The sequence below is a fragment of the Cheilinus undulatus genome, linkage group 21 (genome assembly GCF_018320785.1).
Source record: "Cheilinus undulatus linkage group 21, ASM1832078v1, whole genome shotgun sequence".
In the NCBI taxonomy this organism is placed as follows: domain Eukaryota; kingdom Metazoa; phylum Chordata; class Actinopteri; order Labriformes; family Labridae; genus Cheilinus; species Cheilinus undulatus.
In genome coordinates, this window is record NC_054885.1 from 33,595,926 (window position 1) to 33,619,590 (window position 23,665).

Genomic DNA, 23,665 nt, shown 5'->3' on the forward strand with positions numbered 1-23,665 from the left:
AGTTCAGTTCGAAACTCCCCTAGACTCTTTTTTTCCCTTCATCTGGCTACACGATGCTGGATGTTAGCAGGTCTGGACTGAGGAAATCATGATATTGATCGCCTCCATGTCAGGTAAATCAGTCAAACTATGCAAAAAAATCTCTTTTTGTAAAGAGCAGGGATCATACTCAATGTATTTAGAAATTTTCTGATGATAATTACAGCGTATTGGTTCGTTTAGAGCTTCAAAGTACTAACTTTCCTCTGATCCCATTTATTCCCTATGGCTGCCCCCTACTTCCTGACCCCAGCGGACATTTGTGCTACATCAGAATCACATGGCTGCAAAGAACCTATCAATTTAACAACTTGGCTGATTAAAACAGTTCTCAGAAAATAAGTTCATTGACTAAAAGTAAAGACTAAAACTAGAGTTAAACTTTGATAATTAAAAATGACTCAAATTTGACTAAAAATAAAGGACATTTTACTGTAAAGGCTAAGACTTAATTCAAAATAGCTATCAGCATTAGCACTGAGACCATGACTGAAATAAGAGACATTATTCTGTTAAATACAAAGTTTAACTGTGCTACTCATTAAGAAATAAAAAGGAGTGCATACAAAATGATTCTTTAAGGTTCAATAACCCTCAGTTTCTGAGAAAACGTATACATTTCAGGAGCTCATGTTTAATTGCTTTCTATGTATATGCCCCACTTTAGAAACATGTTTTTACTTTTTATGTGTAATCTCAATCTAAAGGTACTCAAAAAGGCTTAATTTAGGCACCAGATCCACACCTGAGAACTAGAAGACGAGATTCTGTATTTTTTAAAACCAGGGAATCAGTAATGTTAAGCTAACTTATCCTGCTGTTGAGGCTCAAGGGTTCTGTGACATAGTTTCATTTTATTTATTACTGGTGCAAAAACCCAGGCCTGCATTAGCTCTTTCACAAGGGACATAAGCATAAAGTATCAATGTTGTGGATCAACTCAATATAATGTCAATAAAAAATGTTAAACTAATGGTAAAGAATATACAAACTGTGAAAAAGTTTGTGTTTATTTATAGTACTTCCCTGTCTGTGTGTGCATGTGTGTACGTTAACGCCCAGTTTCACCTCAGATCAAAGGCACAGGGAACTTCATCAAACACTAACCAAGTGTGACAAAACCACCTGGAGGCAAACACCAGCCAATGAGAAAGCAGCTTTTTGGCATGCAATGGCCAATCCCTGCTCCCTGTGTCAGAGCAGCAATGCCCCTCCGGCCATGCCCCACGTGACTGCTCTGACATGAAAGGAGCGACACTGCCTCCTCTTTCTCTGACACCACACACCTGAGGTATGAAGGCAGCTGTCTTGCAATTAGTCTTTTTTTTCCCACAGGTAGTTTAAGACAGGAGTCTGTGCTCAATCAAAAGCACTGAGAGGTTGTTTCAACCATGCACAGAACTCCTGAAATTCCACCAAAACATTCTGAGGTGATCAACACGTATGAATGCAAATGAACAGAATTTTCAGCCAAACTTTATCACCAACTTTTCTTGGCAAACTTCCAGTGAGATTTCTGCAAGAAGTCAGGGGGAGCCGATGTGAGAAAGCAGCAGGAAATGTTCAGGAAAATTCACAAGGAGGGAGCAGGCGAGGTGAAAATGTTACAATAGTGAGTGGCTTGTAGGTGCAGTTTTCATTCATATAGGGAAGACTGATTTCTGCTCTCTGGTTTTACTTTTTATCTTTGGATGCTATGAATACACCCAATTAAAAAAAGCATTAGACTGGGACTTTGTTCATCTTTTCCTTAGCATTCTTTTTTTTTTATTTTGTCAAGTCCTGCCTTCTGAGACTCCTCCACTCTCTAATCAGACAGTGAAAGTTTCCAGCTGAGAGGTGCATGTGTGAAGAGAAAACTAGGGGGATTTTGAGGAGCAGCCTGTCCTGAAATATCCTAGAAATGACCAGGAATGCGTGTGTGAAAAAGGCCTTTAAAAGCTAATAACACTGCTGGTGCTGATGACCACTGGCTGCAGGAAAGAAATGGATTCAGGTTAAAGGTGCAGTGTGTAGAATTAGGGAGTAATAACAACGTCTAACAGTCAGATTATAGATCAGAATGTTCACTGCTGATGGTAACTATGAAATTATAAAAAATAGGTTTCTGTTATTCAGTCCTTTCTGTTGCTCTCTAGGAACATCCATCCATTATCCCATTGGGAATCGTGGGATGCTGGAGCCTATCCCACCGGGGTACATCCTGGACTAGTCACCAGCTGGGCAGACATATAGAGACAGACAACCAGGCACTCTCACACCCACACCTACGGCCAATTAAGAGTCACCAATTAACCTAATGAGCATGTCTTTGGTGGTGGAAGGAAGCCAGAGTACCCAGAGAGAACCCAGGCATGCACAGGGAGAACATGCAAACTCCGCACAGAAAGGCCTTCACCAGGAAGAAAAAATGACTCAATTAAAATAATTTGAGTAAATGTAATTAGTTACTTTCCACTCCTCACTAAATATTACACACTGCACCTTTAACTGACCATTCCTACCCACCTAATCCCTTATATCCAGATATTTCTTTTTCATCTGGAATCATCCTGGATCGTTTCTTGTGAATGTTTCATAATATAGCTTAAATGATTATTTGTAAGCACATTTAGTCCCCTGCTTTCATTTCATTGCATCTGTGAGAAACTGTCTCTGTTGCTGAAAACAGCTTGTTTGTGATCAGCTGTGCAGCTGGAGAAAAAGGACCACAGTTGCAGTTTGGTGCCTCAGCCCGGGCACAGAGTTCAAAACCCTCCTTTAAGTTGTCTGGCAGAGAAAAATGATCTGTGTATAACTCTTGTTTGTTGTTGTGTGCACAAAGCTGACTCAGCAGTCCTTTCATGTGGCCAGAGATGCGTCTGCTTTCACACTGTTTTCCATGTGTGGACACATGCGTCTCTGACCCATCCTCATATGTGGTTCCACCAATTGGATCTTAATGTGGCTTCAATGTGCTGTTGTTGCATTCACATCCATATTTGGAAATCTGTTCTGCTAAACAGACCACCCAAGATGCCTTACAAAAACATGCACACAGCTGATTTTCCTACTTCTTACTGAAGTCACCTTTCCAATATGGCGTCAGCCCTTGTGCTGCTTTTGTGGTTGTTTTGCAAGATGTTTAACCAAGAAAATCTGGCAGTTGATAAAAATGATCTAGTTAAGCATTTTATCAATCCACTCACAGTAGCTTTGATCCTACCCTCATGTACCCTCGATCATGTACCGTTCTCTCTCTCAGCCAGAAGATGGTGGTACGAGGTTGTTGTCGTTGTTGTCATAGCCACGTCTTGTTCTTCTTTTTCGTTCCCCTGTCACCGCTGACTTATTAGCTTGGTCCTCTGCCATTTGGAGATACACCAAATCACATTATTCAGTCGGTCATGGATTAGACGAGGAGGAGAGAAACATAGGCTGAGGGATGATCAAAGAGGGCCCACATTCACCTCACACTAACACACTAACTGGGAGACAAAGAGAGGAGGGAGGCAGTGCAAAGGATCCGATTTTAGGGGGAGACAGATGAAGTTTAGGGTTCTGTGTAGGGTAATCAGATTATCAGACATATGTCTTTGGATTTAAATCAGTCTGATGTTGGTGCATGGTTACATCATAACTGGGGCACAAAGACTTATGAAACTGGTATATGCATTAGAGGCTGGGTCTTTTTACATGAAATCATCTCTTAGTGTCCTTACAGTGACACAACGTACTGTTAGATCTGTGTGCCAATTCAACAGATTGTAATTCCTTCTTTGTAGAAATGCAAAGGTATTTTCTTTCAGATAAATTCAAAATATTTTAAATTGTGGACAATTGTCTTTTGTCTTGTGCGGAAAAACACTTTTTGAACTTTTAACTGTATCACAATACAGAAACATCTGCAGAGGCTTTTACACAAGATTTAGAGTTGATTTTAACTCCCAAAGTGTAATTTTAACTCTTTTCTGGGTTAAATGGCCTTCAGTGTTGTAGTTATTTGACTGTTGATCCATTCAGTGTTTGTTCAATTCTGTTAAGAGTCAACTGATTCAGGCTCTACCCGCTGCCATTTCAAATCTGGGGGGCAAAGTTTTCCCATCATGCCCTCGGGCAGATTGTTCAGATGCTGCTTTTTATAAAGTGATCATTGTTGGTATTCCTTTGCTCATTTTTCTGGTGAGTTATTGTTGTTTTTTTGTGTTAAATCCTTCTGCATCATGGATGAAGTTATCCACTGAGTTGGTCACATCCTGCCTATAGTAGGGTTCAGTTTGCAATACAGGGGGAAGTGTAGACTTTTCAGCTCAGGGTTCTAGTTCTGTGTCAGTCTCTTTGCTCAGTTGTTGTTATAAGACACCTTACTTTTCCACAATTGATCAATATGAGTTTGCAATTTTTCTGAAGTATGACTAGTGCTATATTGTGTTACAAATACCTCAAATTTATTCATTTTGAATTATGTAGATTATGAATAAGTGTTCATTTTTACACTTTTGGAGCTGAATTAATACTGATTATTTTGCTGTGTAGAGTTGTGGAATAATTCTTAAAATTAACACTTTGAAATGTGTTAAATTAACACTCAAGAAGGTGGAAACATGCACAATTTTTGGTGCTAGATTCAACATTCTCAGTGTTTATTTGACAGTAGCGATTATTCTTTGTAGTGTCCCTCAGTTGCTGCAGATTTGTCAGCTGCACATCTATAATTTGAATTTCACATTCCATCACATCCCAGAGGTGCTCTTTGGTTTGAGGTCTGGTGACTGCACAGGTCATTGAATAAAGTGAAGTCATTGACATGTTCAAGAAAGCAGTTTGAGATGATTCTTCTGCTGGGAGAAGCTATTAAAGATGGGTACGATGTGGTTAAGGGATAGACGAGGTTATAATACTGCATCAAAATGGAACCAATATCTGCTGGACTGAATTACAACACATATTTCAATTCATCATTTTGGAACCCCTCCACCCTAACATGACACCCCTGCTCGTCCAAACTAGAGGCACATAATACATTATGTATTGTTTGATTTATGTGCACTAGTTTCATTTTGGTGTCTTTCTGCATCTTTTAATCATTTTTTCCATCTGGAACAATGTCTATGCTCTGCCTGCTGAGGACACAGTCACATAGACTGACTCATTTGCTTGACACCAGTACAAGAGGTCCAACATGTTGTGCATTATTAGATATTATTGGCTTGAACCAGTCTGGTCTTTTTCCTCTGACCTCTGTCCTTCACAAGACTTTTTAACCCAAAGCTGCTCACTCAGATCGTGCTAAGAGTGTTCTGACACATTATGAGTTTGTTGATTATTGATGGTTATTTTGTAAGTTTTGAAGTTGGAATCCCCATTATCACTGCTGCCATGTCTGTAGATTATGTGCCACTTCGAGTGGTTGACCACGGCCTAAGCACTCAGGTTTGTGACGTAGCTGGATACATACTCATATGCCAGGTGGAACTGGGAGTAAATCTTCGACTGAACAACATGTCCTTTTGGACATGTTGGGAGTAATGCTGTGACATGACCTTGTACGGCTGCTACTGAAACCGACTTCTTGTTATTTCCTGATGACATGACTTCTCACAAAAATTAGAAGAATGATTCTGAGTTGTGAAATCCTCTCTGCTCAGGTTCAACCCATTGCCACAAAGCTAACTGTACACTGTAGAAAACATGAGCTGCTATTGAAAGGCCAAATCTATCTCCTGAGGTGAAGTGTCACAGAGAATGTGTTTTTATTTGTTGATCATAAGATTAAAGGCAACAAGCCCCCGAGACAAACAGGAATGAAAGACAGCTTCAGTAGAGGCCTTGCCTTTGGCGACACAGACAAAGAAAAAAAAAACTTGCTTCTGTTGATTTCTTGGGGTTACATACTTCAGGAAGTCATTGAGTGCAAAGGAACCTACTACTAAAGTTAGAGTACACACATTTTGAGATAGTGGCAACAGCTAGATCTATAAGTTTTCCACACAGATGAAAAAAAATACCCAGCCCTTTTCTGGGGTTTTGCAGGAATGCATGTCCTGACTGTTTAAAGATAAGCCATTTAGATAATATGTAGGGGAGAAAAAGGCAATACCATTAATCTTATAAAAATTTAAAGAGTCTGACATGTATTCCATCTTATTGGTTCCTAAAACTACAAAAACAATGGAATCTGAAAACCCAGAGAGAGATCAAACAATATTTCACATGAGAAAACCTGAGTAGCAACCTCAGTTGTTAGAAAAAGAAGCCAGGGCATCAGAAACTGCAGTTCCTTTAGTGCCCACTAGAGGCTGGCTACAGAAGCAATAGGAGTCACATACACACCCCGTGGTAAAATACTTGTTAAAGGTGCAGTTAACACATTCACAGCCTGGTTTAAAATACTATTTTAGTCGGAATAATTAATTTCTTGATGGTAACCCATTGTACGAGGGGTAATATTGTTCATAACTCCTCGATTTTTTTGTTTTGTTTTTTTTTTAAGAAGAATACAAGTTAGGTGTATTCATAGGCTGATATGACTATAAGCCAGCACTGATGGCCAAGAGGCTAAAGACCACTGAAGCTCTGCCTGTTTGTATGTGTCTTAGTTGATCTAAATCTAAATCTAGTTAAACTAAGTTTTACCTTGAAAACACAAACTAGTGTGTAGCTGTGCTGTTTACCTTGCCTGGAACATATACTACCAACGTGGACATCCATATCTGTTAAAATAAGGTTAATATGGCTCTGCTTTTATTTCCTGTGTTTTTTAGCTGAGAGATGTGCAGGGGTCTTTGTAAAAACAAAGGCAAGCCTCTTTTCTCTTGGCATGTGACACCGCCATACAATATAAACTCTACCACTCTAAGGTAGCTAGTTTTAAACTTGTAAAAGTCTGCTCATCATGGGTAGCAATGGTGTCCATGATAAACAGGCTGTATATCCCATCTTTATTGTTGTTCCAGTTGCAATTGGCGTTCTAAAATATGTAGTCTGTGTTTAAAATTGTCATTTTTCCTTCATGGTTCGGCCAATATTGCTGTCAATACCCTTAAATGAAAGCTGAATGTCTGCACTGAAAGCTCATACTAAGCATTCACATTCAAATCCACACTAGTGCTATACAGAGCTGTGATAACATTAATGATGTCACTGTCCAAACAGCAGGCATGTTATGCATTTGTGTGAGTATATACGCATGCTTAGACCTATCTGAGCTGCTTCTTCAGTGCACCATCAGGCCCTGCGGCGGAGAGAGAGAGCGAGAGTGTGAGTCACCCAGCAGATGAAAGAGTCAAAGTAAAGGCTCTGCCGTCCCAAAAAAACATCACACAGCTCCCTTGCTCACTTTTTGAAGTCCTCCAAGAGGAGGGAGGGAAGCGACACACTTTCTCAATCGCATTAAAACATGGCGTCAGGCAGCTCCCATCTTGTTGCACGCTATAGATTACACTCCGGTTTGAAGTGGAGTTTAAGTGGGACACCACGATTTTCGGGCTCTGTTTTTTGGGGTTAAGTTTTTAATTCAACTCAGAATTATTCTGCATCAGAAACATCAGGCAGACTCATTGATCAAAGACGAGATGGAGGCATAAATAAATGGGGAGTGAGGTCTACCTAGGCAAAACTAGAAAGAATTTTATCAAGTTCAAACCGAGTTCAATGACCAATCGGAAAATCTTTTCATCTTCTTCAGAGAAATCTCAGAGTTCAACAGTCGTCTCAGGTTAAGACCTGTAAGTAATCACACAAACCTGAACATGGAAAAACACTTTTATCAGTCCACCTGCTAAAGTTAAAGCAAGTCCATCTATTAAGCAATAAGCCTCCAACACGGTTGACAAAGTCTTTGATACTTTACGCTTTTTGAGACTTTTTCAGACCCTGTTTCAAAATGATACTAACTCTGCTAATGATACAGACTTAGGCAGCCTGTTGCACCAGCTCTGCATAAGTCATGTCTTTAGTTGTGGCTTTAGGTTCTAAGTAAACTCTATGTTAAAACTAGTTAAGTTCTTCAGTAGTCTGTGTTTGGTTGGATCACAAAGATGTAAGGTTCACCTGAACTAGTAGAAACCACCAAATAAAGTAATGAAAAAAAACATTAGCACCTACGAAGATGTTTTTCTAACCGTTAGTTTCAGTTTTGACTCTGGTTTTCACAGTTTGGTTCAGCTGTACTTTCACATCTGAGTTCAAGGGTTCCAAACTTTTTCGGTTGATGACCCAAACCACAAGTCTGCTCTCTTCCTTGCACCCAAACTTATGAAAGTCATCATGTATTGCCATAACATCAACTTCTTAAAAGTTTTTAAAATCCTCTATGACATATATGTTATTTGATATTCTTTTGTTGAACTACTGTCCCGGTAAATTAGCAAAAAGAACACTAATCTTGTTTCTAATAGGAAACTAAATTGAGCCATTATCAAAGGAGTTTCATTCTGCCAATCAGCAACCCAACTAAACTAAACTGAAACTAAGTTTAGGAAAGGATAAGTTTGAAACTCAGTGTCATAACACCCCTCCTCAAACCAACATATTTCTTTGCCTTATGAGACTGTTCAGATGTTAAGTCCACTCACACCAGTGATACAGGAACTTTAGGGTTTTCAGATACTAAGAATCATCTGGTTAAGTTTGTTCTCACTGAACAGAGTGTTGTGTGTTCGCCTGTATGTCTGATGTATGTTTATCTGCTCATGTGCGCTTCCTTGATGCATTCTGTCTGTATGAGTGTGCGTGGTGACAGTGACAGCGAGCAGCATGGATTAAGAGAATCACTACTGACAGGCAGTGATGGCAAACTGTGAAATGGAAATAAAGCCTCTTGTCATTACAGCACCAACTCCCTCTCCCCCACACGCAGACACACAGGCAGGCACAGCAAGACAGCAATGATTACAGACAAACGAGCAAATAACATCTCCCAGCTCTCCCTCGCTGGCAGATTGAACTCAAATTGTTATGAGAGACATGCGTAGTGAACAGAAGGATTGTTTTGAATGCTTACAAATACTGCTGCCATTAAAACTGAAGGCTTCGCGGAGCAATGGGGGGAAGCTTCTCTTTGAAATCAGATTTCATGACATAAACCCCATAAACCAGCTCCCCAGTGTGCAACATACAGTATGATGTGTGCTTTTACAACTACCAGCAGCTGTTGAAAAATGGTTTTATAACTCTTTATCAGCATTAAAATTAGGGGTGTCCTGATCTTGCCTTTTGCTTCTGATACTGATCATCTGTGAGTGAGACTGGCTGATCTGACTGGCCAATAAAGCTGCTAGTTTAGCAGTTAGTCAGTCTACTTAGCTTTGCAATGTCATGGGACCTCCTACAGCTGGCGGCGTAACCTTATAAAAAAGAAGCACAAAAGTCATCCTTATTTAGTCAATAACATGTTTTTACTGACTTTGTTCAACAGGGCAGTATAAAAAACTCCCAAAGAGCAATGTAATGAGTTAGTGCCATAGCCAGACTTTTTGGCTGGGTTGGCCCAGCTACAGCAAAGACCTGTGTAGGGGTGGTCTGAATTACAATACAATACAATACAATAACTTTATTTATCCCTGAAGGGAAATTCATTTGTCTGGAGTCTCATCTGTTTATGGCAGAATTATACAGTCTGATTGCTGAGGGTATGAAAGATCTTCTATATCTTTAAGAGAGAGGAGCCATCCACCACTGTTGTTTTTTTGGTTGTTTAGGGTGATATGGAGTGGATGATCCATGTTCCCCAGAATGGCCTCCACCTTCTTCAGTGTGCATCTCTCCACTACATCCTCCAATGAGTTCAACTTGATTCTAACCACAGAGCCAGCTTTCTTCACCAGTTTGTTCAGACACCTTGCTTCCTTGTGTTTTACACTGCCTCCCCAGCAGACTGTAGCATAAAACAGAATACTTGCCACCACAGACTGATAAAACATCTGCAGCATCTTACTGCAGATGTCTATTGATCGAAGTCTTCTCAGGCAAAAGAGGCGGCTCTGCCCCTTTTTGTAGATGAAGTCTACGTTTTTAGACCAGTCCAACTTATTATCCAGGTGTACATCTAAATATTTATACAATGTCACCACCTCGATGTCCACGCCACGAGTGTTCACTGGTTGAATTATGTGTGCTCAAATACAAGAATGGATAGCGTTTATTCACCTTGTGTGATTTGTTTTAAAACATCAAGCCAAAAACATTGAACTGTCCTACAGAGGGTTTATTTTTACATACACTACCTCTTAAAAGTTTTGGGATCACTTGAAATTTTCTTATTTTCCTTGGAAACACTCATGAAATTAGTCTGAACAGGAAATATAGCACATGAACTGGACTACTGATGTTTTCAGAGCTAGAAATAAAGTTTTTAATGATAATGATAAATGTGTTCTTTAAACACCTTTTGCAGCTATTACAGCCCAGCAGACCTTAGGCATTCTAGCTGTCATTTTTTTAAGGTAATCTGATGAGATTTCACCTCCATGCATCCAAGGACTGGCTTGATGGAGTCTTCCTCCGTCCCATAAGGTTTGGCTGCTTCCACAACAGCTCAATATGGTTCAGTTCGAAGACTGTGCTGGCCACTCCATTACAGTCAGAATCTGAGCTGACTGCTTATTCTTTGAATATTTCGCAGACATCTTGGAGGTATGTTTTGAATCATTGTCCTGTTATAGGATGAAATTGGCCACATGCAAGTGCTGTCCTAAGGTTTAGTATGGCATTGCAAAATCTTGTGATAGCTTTCCTTCCTCAAGGTCCCTTCCACTCTTTACAAATCTCCTATTCCTCCACCTCCAAAGCACCCCAGACCATCACGCTGCCTCCACCTCGCTTGACTGATGGTTTTGAGCACTGTTCTTGCATCTTTTAATTTGCTCTGCGTCTCACAAATGTTCTTCTGTTTGATCCGAAGACCTCAAACTTGGACTCATCCGTGCACAACACCTTCTTCCGGTCTTCCAGTGTCCAAACATTTTGCTCACTTATAAGTAGAGCGATTTTCAGCTGTGCAACATGATTAACTTGTATTAGCAGCCATGCTAGGAGATTGATGCAGAGGACTGGCAGTTGCTGATATTTGATTATGATTTTTCTTTGGAAAACAAATACATTTGTAAGTGATCCCAAACTTTTGAGCAGTAGTGTATATTTAGTGTAGCACACATATTTGTCAGCTTATTTAGAGAAAAGGACAACGGATAGAGTAAAGAGGGATGAGAGAGTAACATGCATGAAAGCCACAGGCACGACTTGAACCTTGGCCGCCCACATACATGGGGCACAACCACAAGCCCACTGGCGCCCTGAAGATACTTTTTATCATTTTATATAAGTGTCTATAAGTGACACATGCTAAAGTTCTAGTTAATGTTTTGCAGCTAAGATCAAATACTGTATGTAGCACATTAGAGTGATTAGTGCAAAATTCAAAATTTTGTCCTCTCATATGAGCACAGAAATGTTTTGTCAGAGTGCTAGGAGTGTCCTTTGTTTTTGTTCTTAGCTTAGAACAAATCACAGATAAGGAAACTTGGGTGAAAGTCAGAATTTTCTTAAAGATGAAGGCTTGGAGAGCAAATATCTTTTTAAAACGACTGATAAATGAGGCCCAAAGTGTTCTCAGTCTTCATAAAGAGTGACCTCATCTTTGCATCAGCAGAACTTGAGTGTAGTTTTACGTCTTCTGTCTGAGTTCAGCTCCAGGACGATGCTGAAACCATAATTGCTCTTTAGCAATGTGAGATGATTGGAAACATGTCGGAGAAAAATGTCATATGGAGGCAATATCCTGTCCGGGACTATAGACTGCACCGAATCAGAAAATACTAGTGGCACACACTAACACAAAAACACACAAAAGTTGTCATGCTGTTGAGAAATGTTTGCTCTGGTTTCCTGTGCCTTCAGCAGCGATCACCACGGTCCAGCTCAGACAATGGGACAGCACACCTTGAGTAAATTTGACATCCAAACAGCTCTAGATGAAACCCTGGCTGAGTGAGCATCCTGTTTGTCTGTCGTCTATGTTTGAGTAAGTGTGTGCATATCTTTGTTTGAGTCTGTGTTCCAGAGAGAAAGTTGTCACCCACATCTCCACCACTCCCTTCAGTCCTTTCTTAGTGCACGTGTTTGTCTCTCTGTGTCTATATGTGAGCGTGTTTGGCCTGGTTCCCACTGCAGATTATTAATTAAGTTCTGGTAAGTGGTGCATGCCTCGCCTTCAGATCCACTTCCACTCTCTTTAAACACGCACATACAAAGTAACCATACGCACGCTCCAACACGCACGCACTTCAAAGCAGCCGCACTCCACACAGCAAGGATTAAGAGGCGATTGAAGAGCCTGATACAGCCTCAAAGTGCCTTCAGCACAAAAATGCCTTTGGCAGGGCACAGGTAGTCTCTTTGAAAGTGCTTACACACACAGACACACACGTATAGCTAGGCTTTTAATTTAACTCTGATTTTCTCTTTGTGTTTGTCACAGTCCTGTTGGGCTATTTTTCCTCGCATGTACAATTCTTCAGCTATTTTCAGCCATTTTTAATGTGCGTCTAGATGCTCTGGCTTTATAATGTATGATGTTGTATAATGCTTCCTGCTGAATTCCCCTGAGTCCCTCTAGATAAAAGGAATAGGCTAGTAGCTAACTCTTTATGTTTTTATGAAACATCTGAGCCTGTTTGCATGTCAATATGGCCATATGTTTATCTGTGAACATACTGTACAGATTCATACAAGCTTCATTATCTCACATTCAAATGCAGAGGTGAAGTTGATGTATAACTTTCGTGTTAACCTTTAGTTGGTCTGCACAGTTTAAGAAAAACATGCAGTGTTCAGTGACATTATTTAATATTGTGATGATGATATTTGTAGGGATAAACAAACAAGTAGAGCATTTTATTACTTCCAAAGTCTCTATGTCTGTCCACAAGGGCTGGGCTGTGTGAACCATAAGTCATATCCTGATACTTTTTAAGCTGAATAGCAATTCACATAATATACAGTCCTGTGCAGAACCTTTAGGTATGTTTGAGCCCTGAGGGCACAAACAGGTGTGACGAAGGATTGACATAACCCCGGTTATGCTCTGGATGTCCTTGCATACTACCAGCAGCATGGGAAAATAATGTTTTGAAAAACATAACAAAATCTGCACCTTTAGGGCGAAGTAAGGGTTGGATGTGACAAGTGAGCACGGCCAAGGGTTCCGTCTGACTGGGTAGTAGGGTGGAACGAGCCTCTGGTCATGCTGTGGATGTCCCAAGGGCCCAGAAACCGCCAGTGGTCTCCAGTCATATCACAAAGGGTGAAAAGGCCCGGACAAAAAAATGCTGTCAATCTTGACCTTTGTACATCATTCCAAAAACTTATGCACATGACTGTATATATTTTGTAAATAAACTGTAAAAACAAAGTCAGTTCTAGGTCAAATCCACTTAGCCCAAATACCCAGTTTCATCCACATGACTGTGGCTCAGTATGTAGAGTTTAGGGGTGTAACAATCTACCAGTGCGGGTCGACACATTGATTGGTTGATCAGTTATCCAATCAAATCTATAGAAAGTCAAAGCATAAATCTACACCCTTCATCTTTGAACTATGCTTTTATTTTGAAATTCCTCCTGCATGCATGCTTAGTTAGGAGCCATGATTGTGAGGATGATGTGTGCTCTTTTCTGGGCTGTGTGGAAATATTTTTGCAGCATTTCTTAATCCATACACCACTAAGAGTGTGACGAGACACTCAGCTTATGAGACAAGCCAGACGAGATTTTACATTATTTTTAAATTTTGGTAACAAACTATGTGAGTGGAAAATGCTTCTTATATATGACAGAAAGTCACAAATGCAAAGCAACAAAGGTCTTTTCATAAATATTTGAACTAATCCTCTTGTACTGAATATAACCTCTTACACAGTGCTTAACAAATTTATTAGACCACCACCCAAAGTAAGGTTTATGCCGCAGCTGCCCTAAATTAACAGCACTGTTAATTACAAAAATCATTTTTTATGTTTCTGCAATAGTTAAAACATCAATATGTAGAAGCTCTTTAACTGAAATGATATTATTAATGCTGAAATATAATTATTATTGTTATCCATGAATTTTCAAATTTACTGATTTTCAAAAAAACTGCAAAAATAGTAAAGCACATTATTATTTCTTGATTAATATGTCAAATTATAGTTATTTACTTGCATTCCTGAACAGAAAAATGAGTTTTAGTGGTTGAATGTCATGCTCGATTACTTATCAGCGAAGCCCAGTGAGCCGGCTCAAATTTGGGTAGAAAAAGGTGAATTCAGTTCGAAATTCCTTATTCCTGTTCAAAATGGTAAAATGTGGAGAGCTCACTGAAAATGAAAGAGTGTGCATTAAAGCACTTCATGATGCTGGATGGTTTCTGAGACAAATATGACAGGTGGTCTAATAAATTTGTTAAGCAATGTAGCTTATTTCCTGTCTAACTCTGACTCAAACTCTGCCTTTTAATAGCTCTTTAAATCAAATCTCCATGCATTTTAAGTGTGCCATATCTTTAATTTACTACATTATGCACTCATTACTACAAATGCTCTTTCTCTCATCACTGCAGTGTATTAAATTATGATGTACTTCTCACTAATCCCTGCTTATATTAATGCTGATGCACCATGCTGCTGCTGCTGGCAAAGCTTAACCTCCTCCACACCAGCCTCCTCCTTTATAGCATACAGCTAGTTTTTGAACTAATTTTATTGTATTCAGTATGCATTGTCATAATTGTTGGACATGACTGCATGGATAAGCCTGTGTGTTAATGTGTTTATCTGCGCTGCCTTTCTGAGGCAGCAAACAGGGTGTTTTTCATTAGGGACTATATCTTTGGTTTATGGAGCGAATAAGGCGCTCTACAGCACCCAAACAGAGTTTGTTTGTTAAGTTTAACAGCTGCAGTGTAGAACAGCCCTCTGGGCTACAAACGTGATGTTCCTGACTGATGTTACGTGCAGCTAACAGATGTTTGAGGAGTGGCACAAACTAAATCAACACTGTATTCTCCTCACAGAGAGTCTGCACAAGTTTTTAGCTCCAGAATTTAATTATTTCACACTGTTGTGATAAATTTGTTATTCATTTACAAATCATGTGTGTCAGGAGCATCCATGTGGTTTTTGACATTTCCAGTTTGGTGTTATTTTCTATATGGCAGCTGCCTAATATGAGAAAGTTTTCACCTGAATGAGCAATCTTGTGATGTTTTGATCTCCCGAGATCTTGTAGAACATCTCGTCACTACCTTATAAATAACAGTCATATAAGATTGTTTACAGATAAATAAAAAGTCTTCCCTTGCTGTATATCTGTAGCTGGCAGTAGTTCCACCTTCACATACTGCACAAGACCTAACACAATCAAAAATTATTCCCCAATTATTGTGCATGGCAAGGGGCAGCTTTGACTTTACTTTGGCTTATATACCGGAGCGACTTATATTCCAGATGTTATTGTACCTGACAAGCAATATGGAGAAACCACTGTGAAAGCATGAGCAGGTGATTCCTAAATAATCAGATACGAATTTATGAATGATGGAGAAAAGTTTCAACCATTTCTGTAGGCAGGGCTGCATAACTACTATTCATAAAAATTCTATTTCTCCTCCCTCAACTATGTTCTTTATTTAGCAAAGACTTTGACCATTTAAAACTGAGCAATTAAATGTTGAACCCCAAGTACAAAACTGGCATCAAACTGAGCAGGAGTTCTCCAGCAGCACTACAGAAAGACAACAAAGTTGTAAGCTAGAAAGAATAACACTGTGGAACTTCTTTTGCGCCCCTCTCCCACATGCAGTTCCTTGTCCTGCTTTCTCTTCATCCTTCTTTGTCTAACCCTCTCTCATCAGCTGCTGGAGGGCCCCTAGAGACGAGCAGGGCTGCCACTCAAAGAGAGTCCTGGCGCAGGAAGACAGGCCCATATCCTTGGCGATGGCTCTGTGTTTCTGTGGTGACAGGTGTGCGTCCGCTCAGAGCAGGACGCCGCTGTTTGTCAGGAAGTGTTTGGATGGGGTACAGAGTCCAAACGCAGCTCAGGTGTTGAAGGCTGTGAGGGGTGTGTTCAATGACACAGTGTTTGGTAGAGGGTCGTGTGTCTGTCAGTGGCTGTCAGGACGGGAGAGTCAAGCCAGTGTGTGGTTGAGAGTGGGTGTATGCACGTGTGCATCTTGTGTTTTTTTTATGTCAAAGTCACAGTGACAGCGTTTTTTTAATGATTTAAATCAGTTTCTGCACAAATTTTTTTGAAAACATTTTTTTATTCATATCATAATTTTAGGTAAGGTGAACCAACCTCCAGCAGGATGCCTTGTTGCATAATTATGCACCTCTGCACAAGACGATAATTTCATAACAAATGAATGGCTTTTTTATTCGTTTTGTGACTTTTCTCATAAACGTCTTTCTGTTTTTATCAAAGAAAGAGATGAATCTGTCCTCAACCACAGAGAAGATTTTTCTTTAATTTTTCAATCATGGCCAAAAGTTTTTGATAAAAAATGGGGAAGTTTGGAGTTCAGATGAAACAAAAGGTGTGATAAAACAAAGAGATGGAGCCATATCCTTCAAAATAAAAGCACATCATAGACTTTCTGGTGCATACTTTTTCTGGGCACATATCCTTGACCTACTGAAAATGGCTTTGCGACTGACCAGTTTTGAACCCTGGATTTAAAGTATATGCTATCTAAAACGTTTCCTAAATCTGAGACACAAGTATAAACCTTTAGTTGATCCACATCTCCTGAAAACACTTGCCCTGCTTTCAAATGATGACCTCTTTACCCCATTAATTTAGGCTTTAGTCTTTCAACAGTACTTGTATAAACCATGTCACCGCACATTCAGCCAGCCATTGACATCCACATCGCATTCCAGCACTTCACACCCAATTATCTCACTCAACTATTCAGCTTCTCAATGAAACCCTGGCATCACAACATGGCTCGCTGAGCGGCGGCAGATCATGTACTAGACACTTGCGGTCTTTGCTTCCAGCTGGCTAGCTTCCCACAGAGAAACAACTGAAAACAAAGAGTGGAGCGGCGCTCAATAAACTCCAAACAGCAATCTCCATTCACTGCTGCTCTGTCTCCTCTGTGTTGTGTCTCCCAGCTTCTCTCGATCAACTCTCTCCTTTTTCTCTCCCTATAGCTAATTGGCAGCAGCGTTTTAATTCCCCTTGCCCCTCCTTCTTGTTAAGTGATGAATTGTTGGCATGGGATCAAAGGGGAGTGGTGCCCACTGTGCACCATGCCCGTCACTACCTGCTGGCACACATGAACGTTGGGACTGGCGCTGTGCCAAGGGGCCACAGGCCCGGGGGGACACACTGCCAAGAGGCAGAGGTCATCATGAATGTTTGTGTGGCAGATCGGGGATGTGTGCACTTCCTAACAGAAGATTCAATTTCACCTCTCTCTGTATGTCCGTCTATCTGTCTGTCTCCATATCTCCTTCTCACACTCCCCTCTCCCTTCTTGTTGCAGACCAATGCCAGGCTGAAGCAGATTGAGAAGGAGTACACTCAGAAGCTCGCAAAGTCTGCCCAGGTAAACGGTTTCTTCTTCTGCCCCTTTTTATCCCTCTTTCATTCCTCCTCTTCCTCTGAACAGCTTGAAGGTTCATCACATGTACAGATGGGAGAGGTGAGAAAGCACACATTAAATACACCAAAACTCTTAAAACATCTGAGCACACATTTCCTATATCTGGAATGAAATCTGTGCAGAGTACTGATAGATTTAAACATTAAAATAGATGTTTGACAAACATAGATCAGATTTTTATCCCTATTCTTACATTTCTGTTAGCTTATCCCTTCCATTCTTCGTCCTTGTGCCTCCTTGAAAACTTTCCTTTGTATCTCAAAGAGACTTGTGTGAAGTCAGAACATGTTGTTAGATTTCCACCCATGCTCTTTCATGTTAGATTTTTTCTTGTATCACAACAACTGAGGAAGTATTGGTGCATAATTGTTTGTTGGATGATTTGTGTTGAAGGAGAGAATTTTTCTCCGTGCATTCATCAGGTTTCCAAACCCAAAACTTCACATTTATGTTGCTCATCAACCCTTAAGTGAACCATTATAGACAACTGTTGGCCAGCATCCTGGTTTATGATGTTATTGTTGTGTTTACAGCTTGTTATGTTGGCCTCAAGGGACTGAAAATCAAAGAATGCTGTTTTTTTAAATCCAAACATTGCTTGTTTTGTTGTAGGTTGAGGTTTGGAGGACGTGGTATACTTTACAATAAATGGGCTCCTCTTATTTATATGTTTACTTTTTTACTTTTTGGAGCTGCCAGCATAAGTCTATAAATCATGGTGCAGTTAGGGCTGAAATTAACATATTTGAGTTATTTTAGGTGTGTCACTGAGAGGCTGGTGGGGCAGTAGCTTTCCTGCCCTCACAGTGATGGAAAATAATGCCACCACTGCTGCTTTGGAAGTTTCATTTTACTTTAAAAAACATATATCAATAACATATAAAATATCAAACACTTCCCGTTGTGTCCTCTTAAGCTATTTTCACTTACTGTTTCTGTGGTGAAGATAATGTGACTTCAATTTACTAGAAGTTCCTTTTTGAAATGAATGCAGGTTTGTTTTAGCCAAACAAGAAGAACATGCATTTAGCTTTAGTTGATTAAAAACTACAAAGTAAAGGCATTACAAGGAGCAATTTCTGGAGAAAATCTTGGCCCGTATTGTAAACCTTAACTGGGTTACTTACACGGAGAATGTAACTAAACACAAACTCTTAAAAAAAGGAAAAGGCAGTCACATCAACCAGGTATAGCCGGATGCCAGTGAGTCATTTTGTACCTGTACTCCTGCACTTCTTAACGTCTAACAGTGAAAAACACTTTGACAGATAAATTGCCTAGCTTGCACAGCCTACAGCCTCTGTTTTTAGAGAACTTTTTACCACCTTTTTTTTCTTTGCTAGGTTTGGAAAGTTGACTTCTGCTTCTCTGCGTTGTATCCATAACATTATTTATAGATATCGTAGCTCCTTGCACTTGGGGCTGTCCTCTATTCAGGAAAGATGAGCTTGAAAACATGAACATAATGTACAGATATCCTGTCCTAGCATCTGCAGCAGCTGTAGAGACCAATCAGCCTTTGCTTGATTTTGATTGGTTAGGAAGAGAGAAGGGACTTTAAAGGGCACAGTGCTGTTCCAAAATTTTCAACTTAGAGTGCAGCAACAAAGAATAGCTGATGCTAGGAGCATCATGCTGGTCTGCATTGGTTTTGTATTAAAAACAAACCAGCACAAATAAGGCAGCTTTGGATACTTGTCACTTCAAAGCTGCCACCTACCTCTAAATGCTTCATTATGCTTCCCTTACAATCAAAAATAGATCAGTGCATTTTACACAATACAACTGTCAGTGCCCACATACTCGTGCACATTTTAAAACATGAATCTACAGAGGCATCCACAATTCCTTCATTGTAGCTCCATCCATCTTCTGCCCAGCTGTTCTGGTGTAGTTGTCTGTCTGTCTTTCTGTCAAGGTGAGCTAAATTGAAGTCTGCATTTTTCTTACATTTCCATCTCTAATTGGCAGCATTTTCTCTGTAAGTTTTAGCAAAGCTCCGCCATTCTTCAAATTATTCTTCTACGTTGGGTTTTGCCGCTGTGGCTTGAACTGTCTGCTACATTGCTCAATACTGCTCCCATGGTTGCTAGAAGTATTGCAATGTTTGCTCTGTACCCTTAGGTTTTGAGAGAATGAGCAACTCTTGTTTCTAGCTGGGCCTTTGAATAAACAGTTCTCAAAATGTACAACATTTAACAGCATAATGATACATTACAGAATAAAGATACAATAAGTAAATAACCGAAAAAGAAATAATTCATAAAGTCAATAAAGCAGTACAGATAGGGACTATCTAAAAACGAGTTCAGTTCTGGTTTGCTTTCAGCCAGCACTTGACCTTTGTTTTGAAAAATTTTAAACCTCCAATAATTTATATTTTTTTAGTTGGTAATGAATCTCAGAGTTCACAGCCTTTAACAAAGAAAGCTGACAGTCCAACTGTTAATCTACGTTTTTGTAAGCTACAATTTCTGTTCAGAGGGCTTCTTGTTACTCTGCTATTGTCCTGTCTTTAAACAAATTTGGACAAAGGTTGACAAAGTTAGCAAAGCGTGTGTATGCATCTTTAATGCAGAGCATGAATGGGCCTTGAGGCAAACCAATAATTTGCCTAAAAGTCAGGAAGGATCATAAAATATGTCTCTTTGCATTTGTTTGATTTACAAATCAAGACACTAGTAAGAATTTCTTCACATTATTATTAAGGACAAAGACATTTATTTTGAAAGGCATAATAAATGCAATGTAAAGATATGATTAAAAATGTGATCAATATTGATCTATCACTGAAAGTCTGGAATTAATTGCAAGTTTTAAGGTTTTATAATTTGACAGGAAACTTCTTGTTTGCATGCCTGTACTCGGTTTAACCTCTAAATCCATAAGCTGAGAAGTGATTGCACAAAAGACACAGCAAAGTCACATAACTGCTCTCATTGAGAGCACGAAATTTGATATCCAGATGTATTCTTCTCCGCTGAGTTATATAACAGATTCAACTCCAATATTTTCTGAGTTAATTTAAACCAATGTGTAGAATATAACCCTGTGGCCATCATAACTCTTATCTGTTTTCAGCATGTCGCTCTTGTCCCCATACTCCCTACATATTTTTCGCTGCTATCAACTGAAATAGAGGTAAAAATTAAACTTTCATGATTAGCTTAAGATCCTTTACCTGGTTTATTCAGTTGCATCAGTTTTCTCCTCCCCCTTCACTTCATCACTTTATTTCCTCTCCACACCTGTAAATCTTCCTTCTGTCATTGCATCATCTGCACACATCCTATTTAGGGCCATATGTTAAACATTTCCGTCTCCTTCTCTAAAGCTGAGGTGATTTATTTCTCCTGCCAGGTACTGAACTTCCTAAGACAACTTCTGTCACTCACCAAAATCTCTCTGAGAGTTCAGTCTGCTTTCACCTCGCCATTTAAAAACATCCAAAACAGCCAAAGTGGTGTTTACATTACAGAAGAAAAGAGTTGTCTTGATTATGTGGCAGGCTAAAATATCACAATCATTTGGCCATAATTGCACTGTGTTACCCACAGAGGAGATTCAGAGGTGGGGGTTGTTGTTTTTCTTTCTTTCTTCTCCTTTTTAAATCCCCCCATTTTGGGTTGGCTGGCAAAGGCACAGAGTTGAAAGCGGGGTTGACAAGCAGATGTTGTGAGAAAACGGTAGCTTATTAGGTTACACAATGCCCGACTTCAAAAGAAGTCGGATGCAGTGCGAAAGTTCAGCCGTGTTTGCCTGCTTTGGTGCTGTTTTATGCCACCGCAGACAAAGCAACAAGTGATTAATCCTCTGTTTTGGGGACGCGATGCTGGCACAGGTTCAAGAAACAACACTCTCTCTGACATTAAAGTGAAGTCCCTGTGCTCTGAATTCAACACGATTGTTGAAGTGTGGAGTTGTACAGAGGGTTATGCTGATGCTGTGGGTTTTTTGTGCAAACACATTAATATGCATGATTAATGCAGGGTATTTGTCGTTGGCTTGGTCGGCTTTGTTTTAAAAGGTAAAGGTGGAACCTCCCCCGGGGCAACTCAGTCAAATGTAAACAAGAGGCCTTTGAACCTCAAAGGCTAACCCCGGTTGTTAACCCCTCAGTGTCTGACAGGGGGCATCTCTCTTGAGCTCAACTGCATAGCTAATAGCCCAATTAAAAACATACCACGCTATACATTATCCTGAGGGGACCGGAGACGCACCGCGTAAGGGTTTACGTTTTACATTCATGCACTCTCACACATCCCCTCTGTTTGCTTCCGTCTCTCTCCTCCCGCACACTCTAGGGCTGGGTGATATAGACCGAAAATCATATCTGTATAGTTTAGATGAATGGTGATAAATGATCTCAGTTTGGCTTCTTTAAAGAAGTGACACAGCTGTTGCAATACCAGAATTGTAATTATTGGGTGTTTTCACAGCTGACCAGGTGATTTCATAACACGCCAGGTGGGATTGCTCCCCCTCCACTGCTGGTCTGCTTTCACATTAGTGGTGTGGTTCCATACCCTGGCACACTTGTTCATGTATTCTGTCTATAGGGGCATGTTGTAGGTTTGCAAATCTGCAAAGAAGAAAGAAGGCAGCCTCTCAGGCTGACATTTTTTGATGCTTCCTGTGCACAATGAAGCCTGTTCTACAGGCAACTGTAGATTTTTTTGTCTTAAGATGGAAAAGATAACCTTCCTACTTCAACAAACTTCCCTGCTGTTTACAGGGTGAAATAAGCAATGCAGTGAGGATATGACGGTTTCAACTTGACTTTACAACTCGACACGGTAACAAGTCTCAGCCACAGTTGAGTTCTCGCATGTGCCAGACCCAAGTACACTGAATCATGCCCAATAACACCTCTACAAGCAGACTTTGTTTCAGAGTGCTTGCATTCACACTGACCAAATGGAACAAGACTTTAGGGTCACAGGTGCTCAGATCCTGGCCTGAAATCACCCTTTGATAAGATTCTAGTACAAATTAAATGATATTGAGACCTTTTTGAGTCCTAGTCCCCCCAGTATTGAGAAATGTTTTAGGCCCAATTTATTTGTTTTTTAATTATCAAGAATTGCAGGCAAACTCATGTGCACTGTCTAACTTGAAGAAATACATTGAGCATGTTTTTTTTTAGATTGAGGTTGTCAACATTTTGTACTCCTTAATACCATGTGCTTCAAAATGCTAAACTCTCCATTAGTTTAAGGATCAACATTTTCAAAATGTACAGACACATAATGATCTCCTGTCATATTTCGAATAAAAGAGAGAACTGTCTTAGTAGCACACATATGTTGGCACATTTGGAAAAGTAAAAGGAGCAAGTCACCAGTTCCACCCACTTTCGACAAATGTCTCAACTGTTTCCACTCCCAAATGGCGACTTCCAGTCCTGAAAAATGAAGTCAATGCGGAAGTGCAAAAGTTGCGGCAAGTTTCCACTTGAGGCTGGCTGCAGGAACACCAAAAGTCCCGTCTAGACCTGTTAAAAAGCTGTTTTTACCCTAGAAACAAACTGGTTTACAGCCTGGTTCAAAAAACCAAACATGTCTCATTAGCTAATGTCTTCTTGTGCTCTCACTTTACGGGGGGTGAATTTTTTTGTACCACAATCGTTTCATATATTTAGGAAAAACCTCACTGTGGACTGATTGATACATCTCATTTGATTGACAAATAGCTCGACAGGCAGAAGCAACGTTTCTGTCAACCAGAATGCTAGCTAGCTAGAAGACAGGAAGTAGAGCTTTGTTGGCGGGCTGTTAGGTTGATCCAAAGTTCGGTTGAGACAGCGATTTCAATATGGAAGCTGCTGCAGATTGGCTTCTAAAGTAGTTTTAGTCCGTCTATTGTAAGCAGACGGCTGACGTCACACAGACTTTGTCCAATTCTTTCTACAGTCTATGATCACTCCATGTCTTTCTATGGAGAAAAAAACATTGTGAACAGACCAGTAGGTTTGCTCGGCAAGCAGTGTGGTCATGG

General features: G+C 40.0%; 1 protein-coding gene across 2 annotated transcripts in view; it reads left to right on the forward strand.

Annotated features, from left to right (window-relative positions):
* The window catches only part of cep112 (centrosomal protein 112), a 211,097-nt gene that overhangs the window by 131,950 nt on the left and 55,482 nt on the right, over positions 1-23,665 (forward strand). For both annotated transcript variants that reach the window (XM_041816932.1, XM_041816933.1), the window contains exon 22: positions 17,549-17,611. In XM_041816932.1, coding sequence (XP_041672866.1) covers positions 17,549-17,611 — 63 coding nt within the window. The remainder of the gene's footprint in view (positions 1-17,548; positions 17,612-23,665) is intronic.